We start from the raw sequence: 18,684 nt of genomic DNA, 5'->3' as shown, positions 1-18,684 counted from the left end.
TGAATTACTCCTTCTCTTACTCCCAAACAGGGAGTTCAGGTACTTTTTAAGCTACAGAGGAGGCCAGATGACAGACTCTTTGCTAAGGAACAAGTATGAGATCTGGATGACCAAGGTAAGTCACCCCCAAACACCTGCCTCAATCAAATGTCACTCTCAGCAGAAAGACAGTCGATTCTCAGGTAACTGGTAAAGAGAGGGCTTTTAAATTCCACTCCCTTCACACAGTAAAGATGAAATCATGCACCACCATTGTAAGCCTTTACTGTTAGCTGGGAAGTGTCCTCACCATCATTAGTTAGATCTATTCTACTTACTTTTCTGCTTATTTGACTTTGTTTTTGTTTTAAAGTTCTCTAATAGCTAGCCATGAACTGCAGTAATCTAGCCATGAAATTAAAACACAAGGACAGAAAGCCTACCATTCATTTAACATTTCAGACAAACATTACCAACACTGAATTTTATGTCTGTACACGTGTGGTCCTTCTTTAAGCATCAGTGTCACGTCCACCACTCATACCAGACAGGGTAATTAAGCTTACATTTCATACACAAACTCTTAACTTGGGAATCAAATTATTTATTTCATAAAATATAAATCCAACCAGCACACCTTATGATTTAATTTCTTTCTGCTCCACCGGTTTCAGATGCCGTTTAATGACAAGCTCTCCCTTGCTCGTAAGAAAGGTGTCCGACATTTCCTCTTCTGTTGGCAACCCATAAGGTAGTTTCAGTGGCTGTATTCTACAGGCAAAAAGAGTTTGCTTAGTGAAGTCCTATGACTGGAAGAGTGTTATGTTAAGTGTTCCAAATTAAACAAACTGTTAACAAACCTTATCAGATGTTTAACAACTTTCAGTTTGGAATTCACAGAAGGGATATTTTTGTGCAGTCTTGGCTGGTGTGCCTATATAAAGGACAGAATAGGTTTTACAAATGCATTGCCAAACCCCAAATCTCCGTTCACTGAACTTTTCACACTACCAGTAAAAAAATAAACCATATTTGCAAAGATAAGATTTAGAGAAATAAGTTTTGCATCAAGTACATACATAAAAATACAAAATCAAAACTTGATCAAACTCTTGATTCCAGTAAAAGGACAATTTCAGCTTTATTCCCATTACGTTATCAATATATTCTAATTTCTTCCAACTGTTAAAAATACTATAGGTAGAAATATACGTAGATGTATAGATGTTTAGGGGTAAGACTGCTTGCTTCAGTTAGATCTTAAATTGATCAAGCAAGCATTGTTTCTCTGTAATATTACACTTACTAGACAAATTTTTGCACAATGTGCAGTTGGCCTGATGCAATTGACATCTTTGACACAAACTCTGTTTGAAAATATATCATCCCTTTGGGATTTGGAAGCCTTTTCATTAACAAATGAGTCTTATTTACCTTTCTGCAATAGCTGAATAATATGACCTACAGAGAATATTGAATTCAATGAATTTACAAATCTATTTTCATTACTTTAGCAGAATTCTCAGGGTAAGGTTCTCTTCAGGCATGCATAGCAATACCATACAGTAATATTTTGAATTCCCACTAAATGAGTGTTTAACATTAATGTTCCTCTCTGCTCTTAAACTCATCATCGATTTCTCAATTACACGTACAGCAGCTGTAAAGCAATCCGAATTTTGCAACTGCAAAATTGAGGTCCTTAAAAAAAAGCCACCACCTAAATTCTACCCTATGTTTCTACATTTCTGGTGTACACAATAAAGAACAACAATCATACTTTTACGAGTCCAAGATCATGTATTATCTTCTTTTCCCAATATGGGCGACCAACTACACTTTTTATTCTAGTAACAACGTGGATTTTGTGGGGCTGCTCAGGGTCACCTCCATATTTTTCATGATCTCCAGGTCGCGGCTGAAATACCTAAAATAAGAAGTTCACAAAAACAGAGGGTTTTTTCCTAAATATCTGAATTACTGCTATAGCTAACAAAATAACTCTCTCAAACATCCTTCGACTTTGGTAAAAATTCTTACACGTTTAACTAGCTTTCTTTTCAGAAGATCAAAGCACCAACAAGTGACCTCAAATTTAGCTTTTATAACATTAAGTCAAACTTATTTTTATAACAATTTTCACTCTTGAGTTTGGCCATATAACTGCATAGAAATACATGGACAATACTGTACCAGCACAGCACTTAATTCACATGTATCTCATTGAAGAACCTCTGCTTAGCCTCTGAATGGTAAGCTTTTCCACAGGCTTTAAGAATGATTTTAACGAAAAGAATCAAATGACACTAGACGGTATCTTGCAAAAAGATAAACTAAAAATGTAAATGTAAAAATGTACAATGTAAGTCAAACTTCCCACCTCTTTCATTTTAGTTATTTATTGAATAGAATACATCAGTGGAAGGGACCTACAATGATGATATAGTCCCACCGCCTGAGCAGTTCACGGCTGACCAAAAGTTAAAGCATGTTGTTAAGGGCATTGTCCAAATGCCTCTTGAACACTGATAGGCATGGGGCATCAACCACCTCTCCAGGAAGCCCGTTCAAGTGTTTGACCACCCTCTCAGTAAGGAAATGCTCATAATGTCTGGTCTAAACCTCCCATGGCGCGCCCTTGAACCATTCCCATGCATCCTGTCACTGGATACCAGGGAAAAGAGATCAGCACCCCCCTCTCCTTTTCCCCTTCTCAGTAAGGTCTAGAGAGCAACGAGATCCCCCCCCAGCCTCCTTCTCTCCAAAACAGACAAGTCCAGGGTCCTTAGGCTGCTCATAGTCATTCCTTCCAGCCCTTTCACCAGCTTTGTTGCCCTCCTCTGGATGTACTCAAGGACCTTTGCATTCTTCTTAAATTGTGGGGCCCAGAACTGCACACAATATTCAAGGTGAGGCTGCACCAACACTGAATACAGCGGGATAATCACCTCTTGAGTGGCTGGTGATGCTGTGTTTGATGCACCCCAGGATGTGGTTTGCCCTCTTGGCTGCCAGGGCACACTGCTGACTCCTACTGAGCCTCCTGCCAACCAGCACCCCCAGATCCCTTTCTGCAGGGCTGCTCTGCAGACACTCCTCTCCCAGTTTATACTTGTGCCCAGCATTACTCTGTCCTAGGTGCAAAATCTGGCATGTTCTTGTTAAATGTCATGCCATTGATGATTACTCAATGCTCCAATCTGTCTAGATCCCTCTGCAAACCCTCTTGCTCCTTGAGAGTTGACAGCACCTCCCGGTTTGATATCATCAGCAAACTTGCTAACGGTGCATTCAACTCCTGCATCCAGATCACTGACAAAGATATCGAACAGAACTGGCCCTGGGACTGAGCCCTGAGGAACACCACTGGTGACCGGTCACCAGTCAGATGTATCCCTGGGGATTCACTAGAACCCTTTGGGCCCTGCCCTTCAGCCAGTTCTTCATCCAGTGCACTGTGAACCTGCTCATCTCTAGAAATCTCTCATATCACAGAAAGCACAGAATTAAGCAGGCTAATACCTATTTTTCAGTTTCTCAACTACTGAAGGACATACCGAGTCTGGAATTCTCGACCTGGTAAAGAGACAACGAACCCACGCTGCGGATGCCATTCCCTCCATCCTCTTCCCCAGCATCTGCAAAGAGAGCAGGACATCACTGGTCAGGTCTTGCCTTCTGTTCAGACTTGCAAACAGATTACACAGACACCCAAATTCAGACCAGGTGACGACAGTATCCCGTGTTTACTACATCTCCCAGCGGCTGAAGAACAGACTGTGCTGACACACACGCTTCAAACTGGAAGAGGGTAGATTTAGATTAGATATAATGAAGAAATTTTTCACTGTGAAGGTGGTGAGACACTGGAACAGGTTGCCCAGGGAAGCTGTGGATGCCCCATCCCTGGAGGTGTTCAAGGCCAGGCTGGATGGGGCTTTGAGCAGCCTGGTCTAGTGGGAGGTGTCCCTGCCCATGGCAGGGGGGTTGGAACTAGGTGATCTTTAAGGTCCCTTCCAACCCAAACCATTCTATAGTTCTATGACACCGGGCGCCCTCAGGGTCCTCGGCCTTTCCAACGGCCTCGCTCTCCTCTCAGGGATGGCACCGGTCGGGCGCCGCGGCGATGGCGCCCGGGGTGAGGGGGACGAAGCTGGCAGCAGGGCGAACCCTGGCCCCTCGCTCTCCCCGGTAACCGCCCCGCTCTCTCCTTCCCCCTCTCAGCAGCGGCTCCAGGCCGCCGGCAGGGCCGTTCCCCGCCGCCCCTCGCCGCTTCACCGGGAGAGGCCCCGCCCCGCCGCCGCGTCCCGAACCTAACCCCGGCCGCAGCCGTCACCTTCCAAGCGGCGGCTGGGCCCGCCACGGCCGCCATCGCGGTGCGTAGTCTTCCGGCCGGGCACCAGAGCCACGGCACTTCGGTTCCGTGCCGGCGGAAGGAAAAGAGTGAGGCACAGCCCCCTTCCCTCCTCCTCCTCCTCCTGAGCTTCAGTTTCTATTCCCGTTGCCCCATCCCCGTTCCCCCCGGCCCCCCGCGGCGCCCATGTCGCGGGCGGGGGGCGATGGCACCGCCGCGCTGGAGCGAGCCGGGGCGGACACGGTGAAGCGGGCGGTAGAGCTGGACCTGGCGTCTCGGTTCCAGGAGTCGCTGGTGTGTTACCAGGAGGGCATCGACCTCCTGCTGCAGGTGGTGAAAGGTACCGGGCGAGGCGGCAATGGGCGGGGGGGTGCGCTTTGTCAGCCGTTTACTGTAGCCGTTGAGGCGGTCGGTTGTTAAACACCCCCCTGGGCTGTTAAACACCCGGGTCTTTGGGAGGCCGCCAGATGGGGGTGGTTTTGAGGAGAGAGGAGCCGTGTTTGGTGCCGACGGCCGGCCCCGGTCCCTCGTCGCCTCGCGGGGAGGGAGAGGAGAGCTAGCGGTGTCCCCCCGGGGAGACGGGGGGGGCCAGGCAGGGCTCAGGTGTCCCCCCCCGCCTGGAGGAGAACTGGCCTGTGCGCTTTTGATTCACAGCCACGAAAGATGAGGCAAAAAAGCAGCGTTTCCGACAGAAGATATCCGAGTACATGACCAGAGCTGAAGATATTAAAAAGCACATTGAAAAAGAGAAACAAGGTATGGATCTAGTTGTACCCGTTTGCATTTAAATACCTGTTGACATGTGAACATTTTACAGGCCAGGTGGTTAAGACAGGAATCATAGAATCATGGAATGGTTTGGGTTGGAAGGGACCTTCAAAGATCATCTAGTTGCCACCCCCCTGCCATGGGCAGGGACACCTCCCACTAGACCAGGCTGCTCAAAGCCCCATCCAGCCTGGCCTTGAACACTTCCAGGGATGGGGCATCCACAGCTTCCCTGGGCAACCTGTTCCACTGTCTCACCACCCTCACAGGAAAGAATTTCTTCCTAATATCTAATCTAAATCTATCCTCTTTCAGTTTAAAACCATTACCCCTCATCCTGTCGCTACACTCTCTCATAAAGAGTCCCTCCCCATCTCTCCTGTAGGCCCCCTTCAGGTACGGGAAGGCCGCTATAAGGTCTCCTCAGAGCCTTCTTTTCTCCAGGCTGAACAACCCCAACTCTCTCAGCCTGTCCTCATAGGAGAGGTGCTCCAGCCCTCTCATCATCTTTGTGGCCCTCCTCTGGACTGTTCCAACAGGTCCCTGCCCTTCCTGTGCTGAGGACTCCAGAGCTGGACACAATACTCCAGGTGGGGTCTCCCCAGAGTGGAGTAGAGGGGCAGAATCACCTCCCTCGACCTGCTGGCCACACTTCTTTTGATGCAGCCCAGGATACAGTTGGCTTTCTGGGCTGCACGCACACATTACCAGCTCCTGTTGAGCTTCTCATCCATGAACACCCACAAGTCCTTCTCAGCAGGGCTGCTCTCAGTCGATTCTCTGCCCAGCCTGTATTTGTGCCTGGGATTGCCGTGACCCAGGTGCAGGACCTTGCACTTGGCCTGGTTGAACTTCACGATGTTGGCATGGGCCCACCTCTCAAGCCTGTCCAGGTCCCTCTGGATGGCATCCCTTCTCCCCAGCATGTCAGCCGCACCACACAGCTTGGTGTCATCGGCAAACTGTCAGTACCTTCACTAAAAAAGAGACTTCTTTCCTTTTCAGATGGCAAATACCATAAGCAAATCAGGATAGAGGAAAATGCTACAGGTTTTGGCTACGAAAAGCTTTTCCAAGAGTACCTTACTGAGATTGTTTCTGAAGTTTGGGTGGAGGACCCATACATTAGGCATGTTCATCAGGTAAGTAGATATTCAGTGTAGCTGATACAGATGTAACTAGTAAAAAAATTCTATGTTACTAAATTAAATAAAACTTTTGCAGTTGTATAACTTCCTACGATTCTGCGAGATGCTAGTTAAGGGGCCGTGCAAAGTGAAAACAATCCACCTCCTCACTTCCTATGATGAAGTAAGTGTCTAAGTTTTGGTTTCTGTTTCCCCATACTCAGGTGATACCACATGCAAATATTTATTTATTTATTTATTTTTAAATATAGATTTGTTCTTACTTACCAGTACTTGTTAGTACTGAAGCTCTGATGCCTTCAGCAGAAAACACAGATTAAGAGAAAAATAAAAATGTGATAGTTGAACATAAGTAACTTTATAAGTTCAGAGTTTTCTGATAACTCTAACAAATTCTTGGTAAGCAGAATCTTAAATGGAAAAGATATTTTTGTGAAAGTTTTGTTGTGGAAAATGTCATCAGAACCAAAGCATCTATTGAGATACGGGTTTTTTTTCTCTTCCAACAGCTGTATATAGTTGTCATTCTAGAGGCTTTGATGAGCTAAAACCTCTGAAACTATCACTGCATTTATTTTGGCTCAAATAGCAATTCATATGTAGTTTCAAAGGGCTGAGAGGGAGCTCCTCCTCCACAGTCCTTAGCAAGTGTATCTGTAATCTGTCTGCCCTTTATCCTGTCTTTGAAACTGCAAATCTGCCTTCATCCAAGTTACTTTCTTTTGGTTTAAGTTACTACTAAAAAGGTTTTGATGATGAGTTTAGGAAGAGGTGACCACAAGTAGAATATATGGTTAAAAAAAAACCCCACCATGTTATTTTTACCTTTAACAGGGTAGTGGGAGGAATCAGCAGATAAATGGCTTGGAAGAAATACAACAATCATTGAGGAATTATGGAGTAACACTGAATATTGCATTCTCATCTTCAATACATGATCGAGAAATTAGGTGGGTAATATAAGAAATCAGTGAATGACTTATTTGAAGTCAAACTACTTAACCCTAACTTTTGAGACAATTTCTAATTACAGCTGTTGTTAACAAAGTGGAAGGCAGTGGCCCTCATGGGATAAAATTGGCCCTCCATAGTTTCATGTGTGCTAAGCATGAACGTAATAGTAGATGTCTCTTTATACAGAACAGTGTCTTCCATGGTTCATACAGGTATCGCCTACACTAGGAAATAATTGTGATTGAAACAAGGAGCTTGTGTGCCATGTGGATATAACTATTTTTTTTATTCAACATACTCATAGTATTCGAATTTTTGAATTTTTAAAACAGATTCAACAATGGATGGATGATTAAGATTGGAAGGGGTCTTGACTATTTTAAGAAACCACAGGTATGAATGCTTTGACCTCTTTAATTAACTCATACTGTAGAAGAGCTCCTTCTGCGTTCACCATGTCGATTCTGTTTATTTCTGCAGGGTCGTTTCAGCATTGGATACTGTGACTTTGACTTGCGACCTTGTCATGAAACAACAGTGGATGTCTTTCATACTAAACATACAAAGAAAATGTGATCAGATATGACTGCTTTTAATGAGTGTTTTTATAAGCATAAAAATGTAAGACTGGAAGATGCTGCTTGAGTCCAACTGTCTACCCTCAGAAGCAACTCTTCTAAGTACTTAATCTAACACAACTTTTTATTATCTATAGATTTAAGAATATTTGAGGCTTTTCAGTCTGAGAAAACGCAACTGTACAATTCCTCCATTGTACTTCTCCCGTAATCTTAATTAGTACCATCCTTGTCTAGATTTGATCTTGATTTCATAACAGACCCTCAATACTGTCTCTCAAAGACCTCTTTACTGTCATTTCTATTTTTACTATTAATTTTGTCCTGAGCAAATTTTTGGTTTTATATCTTTAATTGACCACCTCACAAAGATTTGAGGCTGGGCTGCCACATGTCCTCTTTTATAAGCAGCCTTATTTATTTCCTTTAATTCCTGTATTCTAATCATGACTACTGTTCTGCTGTGTTTTGGTCAATCCCATAATACCTGATTTCACAGACTTTAATAGTAACCCCAAATCTAACATTCAATTTTCCAAGCTCCTTGTTTATAAACATTGTAGTGTTCAGTATACAGACATTTCAGGATCATCTTATGTGTCTCTGTGTGATGGATTTTGGGATGGAAAGGATGCAGACAGCTGTATTCTTTTCCTGACAGTCCTATCTGTTTTTTTATTCCATGATGTATGTCGCATACCTGATTTCCACCCTTTGCAACCAGGTGTGGAAAGGTTGTATGATCCTCTCCCAGTTTTTTTCCCTGACTCGCAAGTTTAATGTCCTTCCAGCTGGTCATGCCAGTCTCAACTGCAGTAAGCTATTTCCTTGCTACTAAGATTGTCCCCTAAAAAAATAATAATTCATTTTTAAATTCTTCCAGGCGTTGGATACCCTGAAACTTTCTTGGTGATAATGATTCTAAGGAATATGCTAATTGGAAAAAAGACAAAGTTTTTTCTTGTCTTTCTTTCATTCTTTGTAAACCGGAAAGTATCACCTGAGCTGCTGCTTCTTTTTCTTCTTATACAAAAGTTCTTGATCACTGTCAGCAAGAATCCAGCAAAATCGTATATTCTGATATGAAGAATAGACAGGCTTCTTTTTCAGGTCCCATCAAAATCTTTTCAGCCTCAGGACTGATAGGTGCCTTATGCTTTCTGCATCTTGTAATACAATATGCCTGCATATAGTAGGATGTTTATTGTTAGAACTTTCTCTCCTATGTTTCTTTTTCCTGATAGCCGGTGTATTCCATTATCATTTTTTTTAATTTGCTTTATTCTTTTTTCACCTTCTGTCATCTAATGCTGCTATTCTTTTGCCTCTAATACAACAAATCTATTCCACAGCTGTCAAGATGAAACAGAGCTGGTCTTTGCCTTGTTCTCTGGGTCACAATTTGCCAGTGGTCTGCCGCCTTTATCCTTTTGCATAATAATTTCGCAGCTTTTCGGTGTTACGTCAGCAATAAGAATAACGTATGTGCCACAGAAGCTGTATGCCACCAGTCGATCCCCACAGCCACTCTGTGGAAGCTCCCTGGCTTGCTGCTGTGATACTAGGTTTCTAGTCACTGTTGTCAATTTTATTCAGTTGTGTATAATACATTCCTATTTTTAATGGAAATAAAGGTTATTTTTTATTATTTGTAGTTTTAGTCATCTGTTTGAATTCTTCTCTGTGCTACACGGGGTAATTCAAGGAAGCTGGGTAATACCTTATAGATCAGCCATGTCTGGGAGAAGGTTCACTTACAGTGAGCTTCTGAAACGTGAAGCTTTGTATCTTTTAACCTAGTCCAGCAACTTCAAACATACAGGGACAAAATGAAAAGCCACCTTAAATATTTTAGATCAACTTTAAATTTTAGTATTTGGAAAGTAAATAAAAATCTTTGTTTTCTGCATCCTGTAATACAATACACCTCGCTGTTCTAGCAGTAAGCCCCTATGATGTGGTCGTCTACAAATACGTCGAGAGGTAAGCATCATCTTCCCTCTTTTGCCTGTTCATTGCTAGAACTTTTTCTGTTTTCTAATTAGAATACAATTCACTAGCTAAGACTACAGATTTCCTTGTGATTCCTGTGCGTATGCAATATATGTATAAGTAAGCCTTTAGTGACACACCAGTTGGCACTGCCCTGCAATTTTTACCTATAAGCGCTTTATCTCTGAATAGTTCCTTTCTCTGTCAGTAGGAACACCCTGTGTGAAGAGGAATGGGCATCAGTGAATGGGAAAAAAAAAAATTATCAGAGAAATCTAAGAGTACGGTTCAGCAACCATTTTACTGACTCCAGGCCATGCTCTTCAGTGCTGTCACTCAACCCATACATAGTCAGGTCATCACCTGGATTGTGCAGGCAGAACTGTCCCTCCTGACATCATCTGCGGAGATGAGTTTAAGCCACCACCCCGTCTGGAGCCAGCTGAGTGTCATTCAGTCCTACAGCGTGACTGCGAGTCCTAGCCAAGGGCTGGATTCACCCCCATTGACAGCCCTCCGTAGCTAAAGGTAAGTGGCTTCTGTGCTGTGATTTCCTCCTGGGATTGCTATCTTTTAAAAATGGCAGTGTGCAAGTAACATAGTAACACCTCATAGGCCTTTGCAGGCCTCACTTGTTAAGAAATATTTGCTGCTAATGGTCTTGTCTGCACAATTTAAATAGCAAAAGACTGAAGTATTCATGAAAGGATATACTGCCTAGCGCTTCCTAATCTGACTGTCTGAAGCCTCCTTATTTGAAGAATTTCAGTCGCTGCTTACCACAACCTGCTTATCTGACAGTTTGGTGAAGAATGAGTTGTATAACCTTGTAGTATATAAACTGCCTCATTGGGCATAGTTCTTATAAGCAAAGGCTGTCTCTCTGCTGCTCTCTGGTCTCTCCTATAGCAATAAACTGCTGATGTTTTGACATGATCAAAATTGCATTCCAGTTATTCTGTGACAGAATTTGGTGCCGTGGCTTGGATTCACATGTTCTGCTTCGCTTGGGAGGACCACAGACTGATGCCTGCCGAAACCTCCTTGGTGCCACTAGGTAAGTGACCTTTTGAAATCCCTACTGGAGCTTCAGCCGAGGGCCGTCTGTATGGACAAGGACACTGGAAGTCAGAATGTCCTTACAGACCTAATCATAAGTCTTTTAAGTCCAGCAGGATTCAGTCATCCTAACTTTCTATCCAACTCTTCCTTCATGCCACAGCCTCTGAAACATGATTAGGATAGCCCCAAGGACGTAGATGTAATTGCTCCTTTACTTCCTTTAGGCCAGACTGGACCTTATTTTTCTTGCCCTATTAACAGCAAGATTGTTTCTTGCCTAATTGATACTGGTGTTTCTCAATCTACTTTATGTCCCTCTGATTTTCCTGCAGTTCCCTTACTTCCAGAAGTAGTAAACGCTGTTGGTATTTCAGAACAACCCATATGTCATCCAGTAACAAGCCCTTTGTCTGTAACTATCCGCGTCATTTCTGGATACTATGCTTTCCTTTGAAGTCCTACCACCCCAGTTAACCTTCTGGGAGAAGACTCTTATTGTGCCATATATCGTGCCCTGCGTGGAATTTACCTTGACGTGCTCACACCTCGACAAGGTGAATTTATGGCTTTTTTGCTTGAGGAACCTCCCACTTCAAATTTAAGTAACTCTACTACTCAGGGGCAGTTTGGTGAAGAAAGAGTTGTATAACATAAAGGTATATAAACTCTGTAACTGCCTCCTTTGTGCAGAGTTCACATCAGGGGAGTTTGTCACTGCCACGCTGGGTTCTCTCCTGTAGCAATAAACTGCTTCTGTTCTGACCTGATCAAACTTGCATTCTGCTTATTTGGCAACAACAACGAAATGTATCTTGAACCTTTCTTTCTTAATGTCACTTTATATTGAGCTATTATTTTTAACATGAAAACTGTCATTTTCAGTTCCTTATTGCCTTTCATTAGCAGATTTTCTCCTAGGTAGTAACGTAAGGAACCTCCTTCTCCTAGATCTGTATTTGCAAGTGTCTTTCCTAATGCAAAGTATTCCCACTTTTATCTTAGATACCAGTACCTATGGCAGCAGCGACTCCCAGCTTTGTGCCAGGCAGTGCAGGTACAAAGGAGGCACGTATATCCTCTGTCCCAGTTAGCCTCTACTGCCCTCATCACATAAACCCCCACAATGAACTTCCTAATCCTTCCCCAGCTTTTGCGCATCCATGGACAAAAGCCCTAATCCAGGGTGGAGCTGCGTGACTGATTCACTACACAGTGGTGAGCTTAGTTTACCACCATGTTGGTACAGCGGAGGCAGAGGGTCACCACCACTCTGCAAGAAAGGACTTTCAACCAGAAACCAGGGGGAGATCCCCCTCCACAGAGCTCCAGGGCTGAGATCTGGCGTTTGAGCTACTATCTGCAGAGAGCAGGATGCAGCGCAGGGGATGCAGGGCAGCAGCGCAGTGGCATCTACCCCATCCCATCTATGGTAGCCATTTGTACCTTCTCTGCTACAGAGCCAGTTGGGGTGCCTCCACCATATTCCCTCGTGTAAGCAGCGCTGATGTCTGTCAGCACGGAGTGATACAGGGCTGCAGCCTATTGCAGTGGCTTACACCCTTACATGACTAATAAGAGAAATACTCATCTCGTAGAAATCGATGTTTTAATTTTGTTTTCAATAAATTAAAGAGCAGCAGGAGTTTGACTTACATTTTCAAAATGGAAGTCACATTAACATTATCATATTCTCACATAGCAGATTCCACCTGCTCTGCAACTCAGCATCTTGTGGACACACTCTTAGTAATGTTGCTGCTAGCGTAGTGGTTTCATTTGGGCAAAACTTACTGCCAGTAAGGCTCTTCACCAGTTCACTGCACACTGCTGGTGGCAGCCACTGCTCTGGCAGATCAATGTTACAGACTTCAATCCTTCCATGCTTTACATCCATATCTACTTTAACATCAAGAACAGAATCTTTGTAGACCATGTTAAAACAAGTGCTAACGCTGAACTTGGGTGTCTTTCCATACACCCATTCCCAGGTTTGTAGTTCTTTAGTTTTATTATTAATTCCAGGAAGCACAGTCTCATCAGCGGGATTTATTAAGGTGATGTGATGATCTGTTTGGTGTTGTGTAGCATATTCTTCAGCAATGGCATCCAGGAGCATCTCACAAGTTAAACTAGGATCCTCTTCAAAGAGATTTTTCACTGAGGCGGGCACGCTAGGAGTGGCATTGCTTTTTATCCCTTTATAAGGACTTTTTAGCACAGATGATAAAACAAACTTATCTGCATTACAGAGTAAGGTACAGTGGTGATAAGCAGTTGTCCGTCCCAGCTTTGCAGCAGTACCTGAGATTTTGTAATGTCTATCTAGCAAGATATCATACCTATCAGTGACGTGTACATCTAATTGGGGGCGCAAGGCTTTCAGTGCCTTCACAACCAGTTTCAGGTTTTCCATTCGTTCGTATTTTTTTTTGGATGTAAAGAAAGTCAAATTGATATTGCCTAAGTCATGGTAAACTGTCCCTCCTCCACTTCTCCTCCTGGCTAGTTTTATATTTTTTTGCCGCAATAGCCTGAGGTTGCATTCCTGCCAGGGATTCTGATGTCTCCCTATTACCACAGCAGGGGAATTTCTCCAGAGGAAAAGGACCTGCCGGTTCTCTAAATTCATGTGGTCATGGATCCAGTCTTCCACAGCTAGATTTTGGTAAACATCATCAGAAGTAGACTGGATAATGAGGCTTCCGCTAGTTGTGCTCCTGAAGCCAACTTTTGGAGTCCTGAGGATGCAGGATAGCTGGAGGCAGTTCTTTAATGATGCCTGGAGTACCATGTTTTTAATAACTGGACAGTAGATGGAAGGAACACTTGATCTGGTAAAGTTGAATGTGGCAAGTGCGCAACCTGTTGTTGTGACAGGAATGAAAATTGCTAGTGGCAGTCATGATACAGTCACGCTCTTCCCAAAGCAGCAATGCTACCCAGCTGGTGCGAGTGACACGGCACGTTTCTCCTCCTGAAGCTAGTGATGCCATTCAAGTTCAAACCCTGACAAGTGCTTAACGTCAGAGCAACTTCTCCTTGCAGTCCTTGATGCCTAAAAGGCCAAAGGAAGAAATAGAATTAAACTGTGTATTTTCCCCTCGCTCAATAGAGTCATGCTAATCACGGAATCTTCAGAGTTGGAAGGGACCTCTAGAGATCATCTAGTCCAACTCCCCTGCTAGAGCAGGACTGCCTAAAGCACATCGCTCAGGGCTGCATCCAGGCGGGTCTTGAAAATCTCCAGAGAAGGGGACCCCACAACCTCCCTGGGCAGCCTGTTCCAGTGCTCTGTCACCCTCATCGTAAAGAAGTTTTTCTGTGTATTTGAACGGAACTTCCTATGTTCTAGCTTGTGCCCATTGCCCCTCATCCTGTCACTGGGAACCATTGAAAAGAGCCTGGCTCCGTCCTCCTTAAACCCACCCTTTAGATACTTGTAAACATTAATCAGGTCCCCCCTCAACCTTCTCTTCTCCAGGCTAAAGAGTCCCAGCTCTCTCAGCCTTTCCTCATAAGGGAGATGCTCCAGTCCCATAATCATCTTGGTTGCCCTTCGCTGGACTTGCTCCAGCAGTTCCCTGTCTCTCTTGAACTGGGGAGCCCAAAACTGGACACAATACTCCAGTTGTGGCCTCACCAGTGCAGAGTAGAGGGGGAGAATGACCTCCCTCGACCTACTGGCCACAGTCTTCCCTATGCAGCCCAGGATGCCATTGGCCTTCTTGGCGACAAGGGCACACTGCTGGCTCATGGATAATTTGCTGTCTACCAGGACCCCCAGGTCCTTCTCCTCAGAGCTGCTTCCCAGCAGGTCCACCCCTAACCTATACTGGTGCTTAGCATTCTTCCTCCCCAGGTGCAGGACCTTGCACTTGCTTTTGTTGAACCTCATTAGGTTCTTCTCTGCCCAGCTCTCCAGCCTGTCCACGGCAGCACGGCCCTCTGGAGTGTCAGCCACCCCTCCCAGCTTGGTATCATCAGCAAACTTGCTGAGGATACACTCTGTCCCATCATCTAGGTCATTAATGAATATATTGAACAAAATTGGACCAAGTATTGACCCCTGAGGGACACCACTGGTTACAGGCCTCCAACTAGACTCTGTGCCGCTGATCACAACCCTCTGAGTTCTGTCACTCAGCCAGCTCTTGATCCACCTCAACTTGATCCACCTCAACTTTGTGTTAAATACAATTTAACACAATAAACACAATGATAAACACAACTTAACACAATAAACTTTGTGTTAATACAATTTTACTTTGTGTATTTTGCTTAGTTTTAGCGATCCAGGTTTTTTTTACGTTGTTCTGAGAAGAAAAAGGGGGCGCAACAAGTTCACGAACTTGCGAGCTCAGCGAGGAGCCGGCCAGGCGCGGGGCTCGCTGCCGCGGCGCCCGCAGCGCCCTAACGAAAGGCCGGCCGAGCCCCGCGGACTCACCGCAGCCGCTACCGCCGTCCCGGGCGCCGTTCCGCTGCGGGCGCAGGCGTTCCTTCCACGCTGACTCACTCCCCGCTCGGGGCGGCAGCCCCGTCCTCCCGCCCCGCAGCCGCCGGTAACTCAGGGAGGGGAGGGACGAGGCGGCGCCGGCGCCTTCCGCTTCCCGCGGTCAGAGGTGCCGGAGGCGGCCCCCGGTGTGTGAGTGGGCCGGGGAGGAGAGGAGGGGATAGATCGCGCCTCTGATGGCGCGGGGTTGGAAGCGGTGTTGTCCCAAATCTGCGTTCATTACCGGGTGTGCAAAGAGCTGGTCCACACACCGCGGCGAGATATTTGTTTATTTCATTTCTGCGCAGAGGTGGGTGCCAGGTGGTTCATCCGCAAAGCTGGCACGCCTTGGCTTATACTTCGTAAGCTGTTATATTTTACAAAAACCCACTAACCGGCACACTGTACTTATCTCACGATTTCACAATAAGCTCCTGTTGGCTGCTTGTACTCTCGCTTCAAATTAAAGGTATAGTACACTCGTAAATTACTACGCTTGCTCAGTGGGGTCTCATCTAGGAGGCGTATAGTTTAAGATTTGGAGGTGTGGTTTTCACGTTAGAATGAGCTAAGTTCACCTAAAGGACACATACTTTTTATTTTCAACACTTTGCAACAACCAGCAAAGGTTGCAGTTTTAACAGAATGCCTCAGTTTTCCCGAGTTAGGTTCCTTGTGTCTTTTTTTGCTATCTACAGGCCGATTCAACACACTTATTTTCTTTGATTGCCCAAGGTCTTTTCTTCCTTAGCAGCATCTTCTCTGCTTTGCCTTCACCAAGGGGAGCGGGTGGCAGCACAGTGAGGAGCCACTGCTGACACCACGGCCAGGGCTCTCAAAAGAGAAATAAAGGATGACTCAGAAACGTGGAAATCGCCTTCACCTGAAAACACTTCATGTGTTAGATACACGTAACACATAGCAACAGATCCTTACTGTTGCTTGCTGGTAGGCTTGCTGTGAAACCTCTTTTTCTCATCTCTGTTTAAACAATCGGGTTCTCCCCTGCTTAAAAAAATTATTTTAAATCATCAAGATAGAAATATTTCAAGCGGAGAAAGAAGTCCAAGACAATCGATTTCAATAGCTCTGTAGTTTAAAGTTATTTGCCATCAAGATACTTGCATCTGCTGAGTTCTACCTCAATATCAATTAAGTCATGCAGTTAGAAGGTTTGTTATAATTCCTTCTGTCGATGGCTGATGAAAATAAAAATATCCTCTTTTTATAGGCTCGATCTGAATAAAATGAGATATTGGTATTTGCATTATCTCAGTACTGTCATTGGCTAAGTTTTTAGAAATTGGAGCTTCTGTGCAGGCAACCTACTACAATCATAATGGTGCTGTGGTTTCTTCTCAGCTTGCCTATATGGTAAGAAGTGCTCCTCTCTTCTTTTGAGGTTGAATTCATTCTTCCATTCAGTTAACTGTTTGAGGTTTCTTTGGGGTTTCTTTTGGCTTTAGCAGGAATTGAAATTTCGTTTCAGACACCTTCAAACACTTATCTACACTACGGAAAGACTTTTTTTTATTTTCAAAAAGGACTTTTTAAACTTAATTCTTGAAGAAAGTTTATAAACCTTGAGGAGATTTTGAAAATACTTAAAAGTCATTAGAGATTGGCTAAGTTCAGTTAAAAAGTTGCTTTGGCAATACAAGATGACCTCTAAGCTTCCCAATTATTATTATTAAACACAGCAATATTTTCTTACATTACCAATCAATTTCATGGCTTTTTCAGATGAAAAGTTGTCTCAAACAATAATGGTGCAGCTGGGGGAGGCTGAGAAGGAGTGAGAATGATCAGTTGCTGTGCAACGTGCAGCTGAGTAAGTTAAGTCTCTCTAGCCTGGTAAAATAAAATAAAATAAAAACAACAAAAAAACCAACCAAACAAACAAACCACCACAACAAACTAACCCTCAAAACAAACCTCCTATAGGAAGAGATTGTAAAGTGGTAAGTGATATTGAAGAAAGTAGGTTGGTATTGATCTTCACTGCCTCTCCCAACACGGTAACTGGGAAGCATCGGGTCATGCCAGCAAGAGGCAGATGCACAACAGATAAAACGGATGATTCTTCATGCAAGACCCAGTGTGCAGTTCCTCACCATGGGATGTTCTGGATGGTAGAAGCTCTTGTGAGTTCAAAGGGAGACGGAACGAGTTAACACAAATGCACAGAGGCTCGACAAATACATAGAAACTATCCATGCCATTCATGAAGATACAGAAACTAAATGTTGGTAGCATAATCCAGTAACCAGCTGGAAATGGACGAAGACTAGATAATTAAAGATGTACTGCATGCAGCAGATTGTCTTCAGATTTGCATTGATTTAAGCCATTCTTAAAGTCTACCAGACCTTAGCTATAACTGTTCTTCAAGTGCTGTTGTCTGTATTTAAATTTACACCATGGGCCGACGCTCAGCACTACTAGTTGAAGTTTTTATCCACAGTAGCATCTATATGGGCAAATATGTGCTATATACCTCTCGCTGGTGTACATGTATTCATAAAGGATACCTTGCATGCTTTTATTTCTCATTCCTCCTCAATATTGGAGTGTGAAGACACAAAGGAATTATAAAGAAAAAGGGTGGGACAGTGGGTTGTGATACTTCACATAGACTAGTCCTCTTGAAGACAAACAGTTAGTGGTAATTTTTCTTCTTTGTAGTTCTAGGAAGAGGTGGCTTAGGAAGAAACACCAAATCGAAATTTAGGTGAAACAGTGAAATTATTTGAGGATGCAATTTGGGTTTGGATACGAGGTGTTCATATGTTTGCTTTACCAGTAAAGAAAACTGTTTATGATGAGGCCTGAATTGCCTTTACCTCCTGATTGAAGAAGCAGTACTAGAATAGCTATATTCCCTGAAAGGTGAAGGGGAAAAGAAGGTGGATAAAGAGTGAAAGGCTTCAGACATTAACAGTGTGAGTTTGGGGTTGTTTCCTACTGAAGAACTGGATCATTGAGAGCAAGACAGTTCTTTACCAAACTCTTAAAAGAAATATGTGGGTCTAGCAGGGCAAGCAAAAAGTAACAAACCATCACCAGATGCGTGCTGGTGGCCATCAGTAGGAGAAACAGAATCTAAAAGGAGCCTGATGTGACGTGTCCCAGCACTTGGCATGTTGTATTGTCACATTAAAAAAAAAAAAAAGTAATTCTTTTAAGCAGTTTGAAATGGGCATAACTTGTTGCTAAACTAGACTGGTGACAACTGTTCATGGGGGTGAACTATTCTGTAATGCATAGGATAAAAATCACATGGTATTTGTCCATAAAAATGTGCTTATTTAGTGTTCCAAATATTGGAAAATCAACTTTTGAGGCAGTTGGCAGAATGCA

At 43.9% G+C, this 18,684-nt stretch overlaps 4 protein-coding genes and 1 long non-coding RNA gene across 6 annotated transcripts in view; 3 read left to right on the top strand and 2 right to left on the bottom strand.

Annotated features, from left to right (window-relative positions):
- Window positions 1–567: 567 nt before the first annotated feature.
- Window positions 568–4,428, bottom strand: MRPL30 (mitochondrial ribosomal protein L30). Of its 2 annotated transcripts, none has more exons than XM_074608938.1 (5): window positions 4,316–4,428; window positions 3,537–3,617; window positions 1,760–1,906; window positions 840–913; window positions 568–750 (listed from the first exon to the last, which is right to left on the bottom strand). In XM_074608938.1, exons 1-5 carry the CDS (start codon window positions 4,349–4,351, stop codon window positions 618–620), a joined length of 471 nt encoding a protein of 156 aa, XP_074465039.1. In that variant the 5' UTR covers window positions 4,352–4,428; the 3' UTR covers window positions 568–617. The 2 variants fall into 2 exon arrangements, with proteins under 2 accessions (XP_074465039.1, XP_074465028.1); XM_074608927.1 differs by having other exon boundaries at window positions 4,298–4,368.
- A 91-nt stretch (window positions 4,429–4,519) lies between these two features.
- MITD1 (microtubule interacting and trafficking domain containing 1) lies at window positions 4,520–9,435 on the top strand. Its single transcript, XM_074608916.1, has 7 exons — window positions 4,520–4,673; window positions 4,988–5,089; window positions 6,107–6,243; window positions 6,326–6,412; window positions 7,084–7,199; window positions 7,536–7,596; window positions 7,684–9,435. The coding sequence occupies exons 1-7, from the start codon at window positions 4,520–4,522 to the stop codon at window positions 7,777–7,779; spliced, it is 753 nt and encodes a 250-aa protein (XP_074465017.1). The 3' UTR covers window positions 7,780–9,435.
- A 546-nt stretch (window positions 9,436–9,981) lies between these two features.
- LOC141751720 (uncharacterized) lies at window positions 9,982–11,601 on the top strand. Its single transcript, XR_012590070.1, has 3 exons — window positions 9,982–10,301; window positions 10,727–10,830; window positions 11,168–11,601. It is a non-coding gene; the product is annotated as an uncharacterized LOC141751720 (long non-coding RNA).
- Window positions 11,602–12,429: 828 nt separating this feature from the next.
- LIPT1 (lipoyltransferase 1) lies at window positions 12,430–15,446 on the bottom strand. The gene is made up of 2 exons (XM_074608902.1): window positions 15,280–15,446; window positions 12,430–13,890 (listed from the first exon to the last, which is right to left on the bottom strand). Exon 2 carries the CDS (start codon window positions 13,624–13,626, stop codon window positions 12,505–12,507), a length of 1,122 nt encoding a protein of 373 aa, XP_074465003.1. The 5' UTR covers window positions 13,627–13,890; window positions 15,280–15,446; the 3' UTR covers window positions 12,430–12,504.
- The window catches only part of TSGA10 (testis specific 10), a 39,759-nt gene continuing 34,811 nt past the window's right edge, over window positions 13,737–18,684 (top strand). The window contains 2 exon segments of the mRNA XM_074572564.1: window positions 13,737–13,848; window positions 15,157–15,394. Coding sequence (XP_074428665.1) covers window positions 13,737–13,848; window positions 15,157–15,394 — 350 coding nt within the window.

This window comes from Larus michahellis, chromosome 1, assembly GCF_964199755.1.
Source record: "Larus michahellis chromosome 1, bLarMic1.1, whole genome shotgun sequence".
NCBI lineage: Eukaryota > Metazoa > Chordata > Aves > Charadriiformes > Laridae > Larus > Larus michahellis.
Note: the sequence above shows the minus strand (reverse complement) of the source record. Positions and strands in the feature narration are given on the sequence as shown.

Bases quoted from the DNA above. Each gene is read 5' to 3' on its own strand.
- MRPL30 (XM_074608927.1), bottom strand. From the start codon at position 4,351: ATGGCGGCCGTGGCGGGCCCAGCCGCCGCTTGGAAGGTGACGGCTGCG. The intron at 914-1,759 runs GTATGATTGTTG...TCCTTTATATAG, and splicing joins ATGATCTTGGACTCGTAAAA to GCACACCAGCCAAGACTGCA. The intron at 751-839 runs GTTTGTTAACAG...TTTTGCCTGTAG, and splicing joins GTTGTTAAACATCTGATAAG to AATACAGCCACTGAAACTAC.
- MITD1 (XM_074608916.1), top strand. From the start codon at position 4,520: ATGTCGCGGGCGGGGGGCGATGGCACCGCCGCGCTGGAGCGAGCCGGG. The intron at 6,244-6,325 runs GTAAGTAGATAT...AAACTTTTGCAG, and splicing joins ACATTAGGCATGTTCATCAG to TTGTATAACTTCCTACGATT. The intron at 7,200-7,535 runs GTGGGTAATATA...TTTTTAAAACAG, and splicing joins ATACATGATCGAGAAATTAG to ATTCAACAATGGATGGATGA.
- LIPT1 (XM_074608902.1), bottom strand. From the start codon at position 13,626: ATGGTACTCCAGGCATCATTAAAGAACTGCCTCCAGCTATCCTGCATC.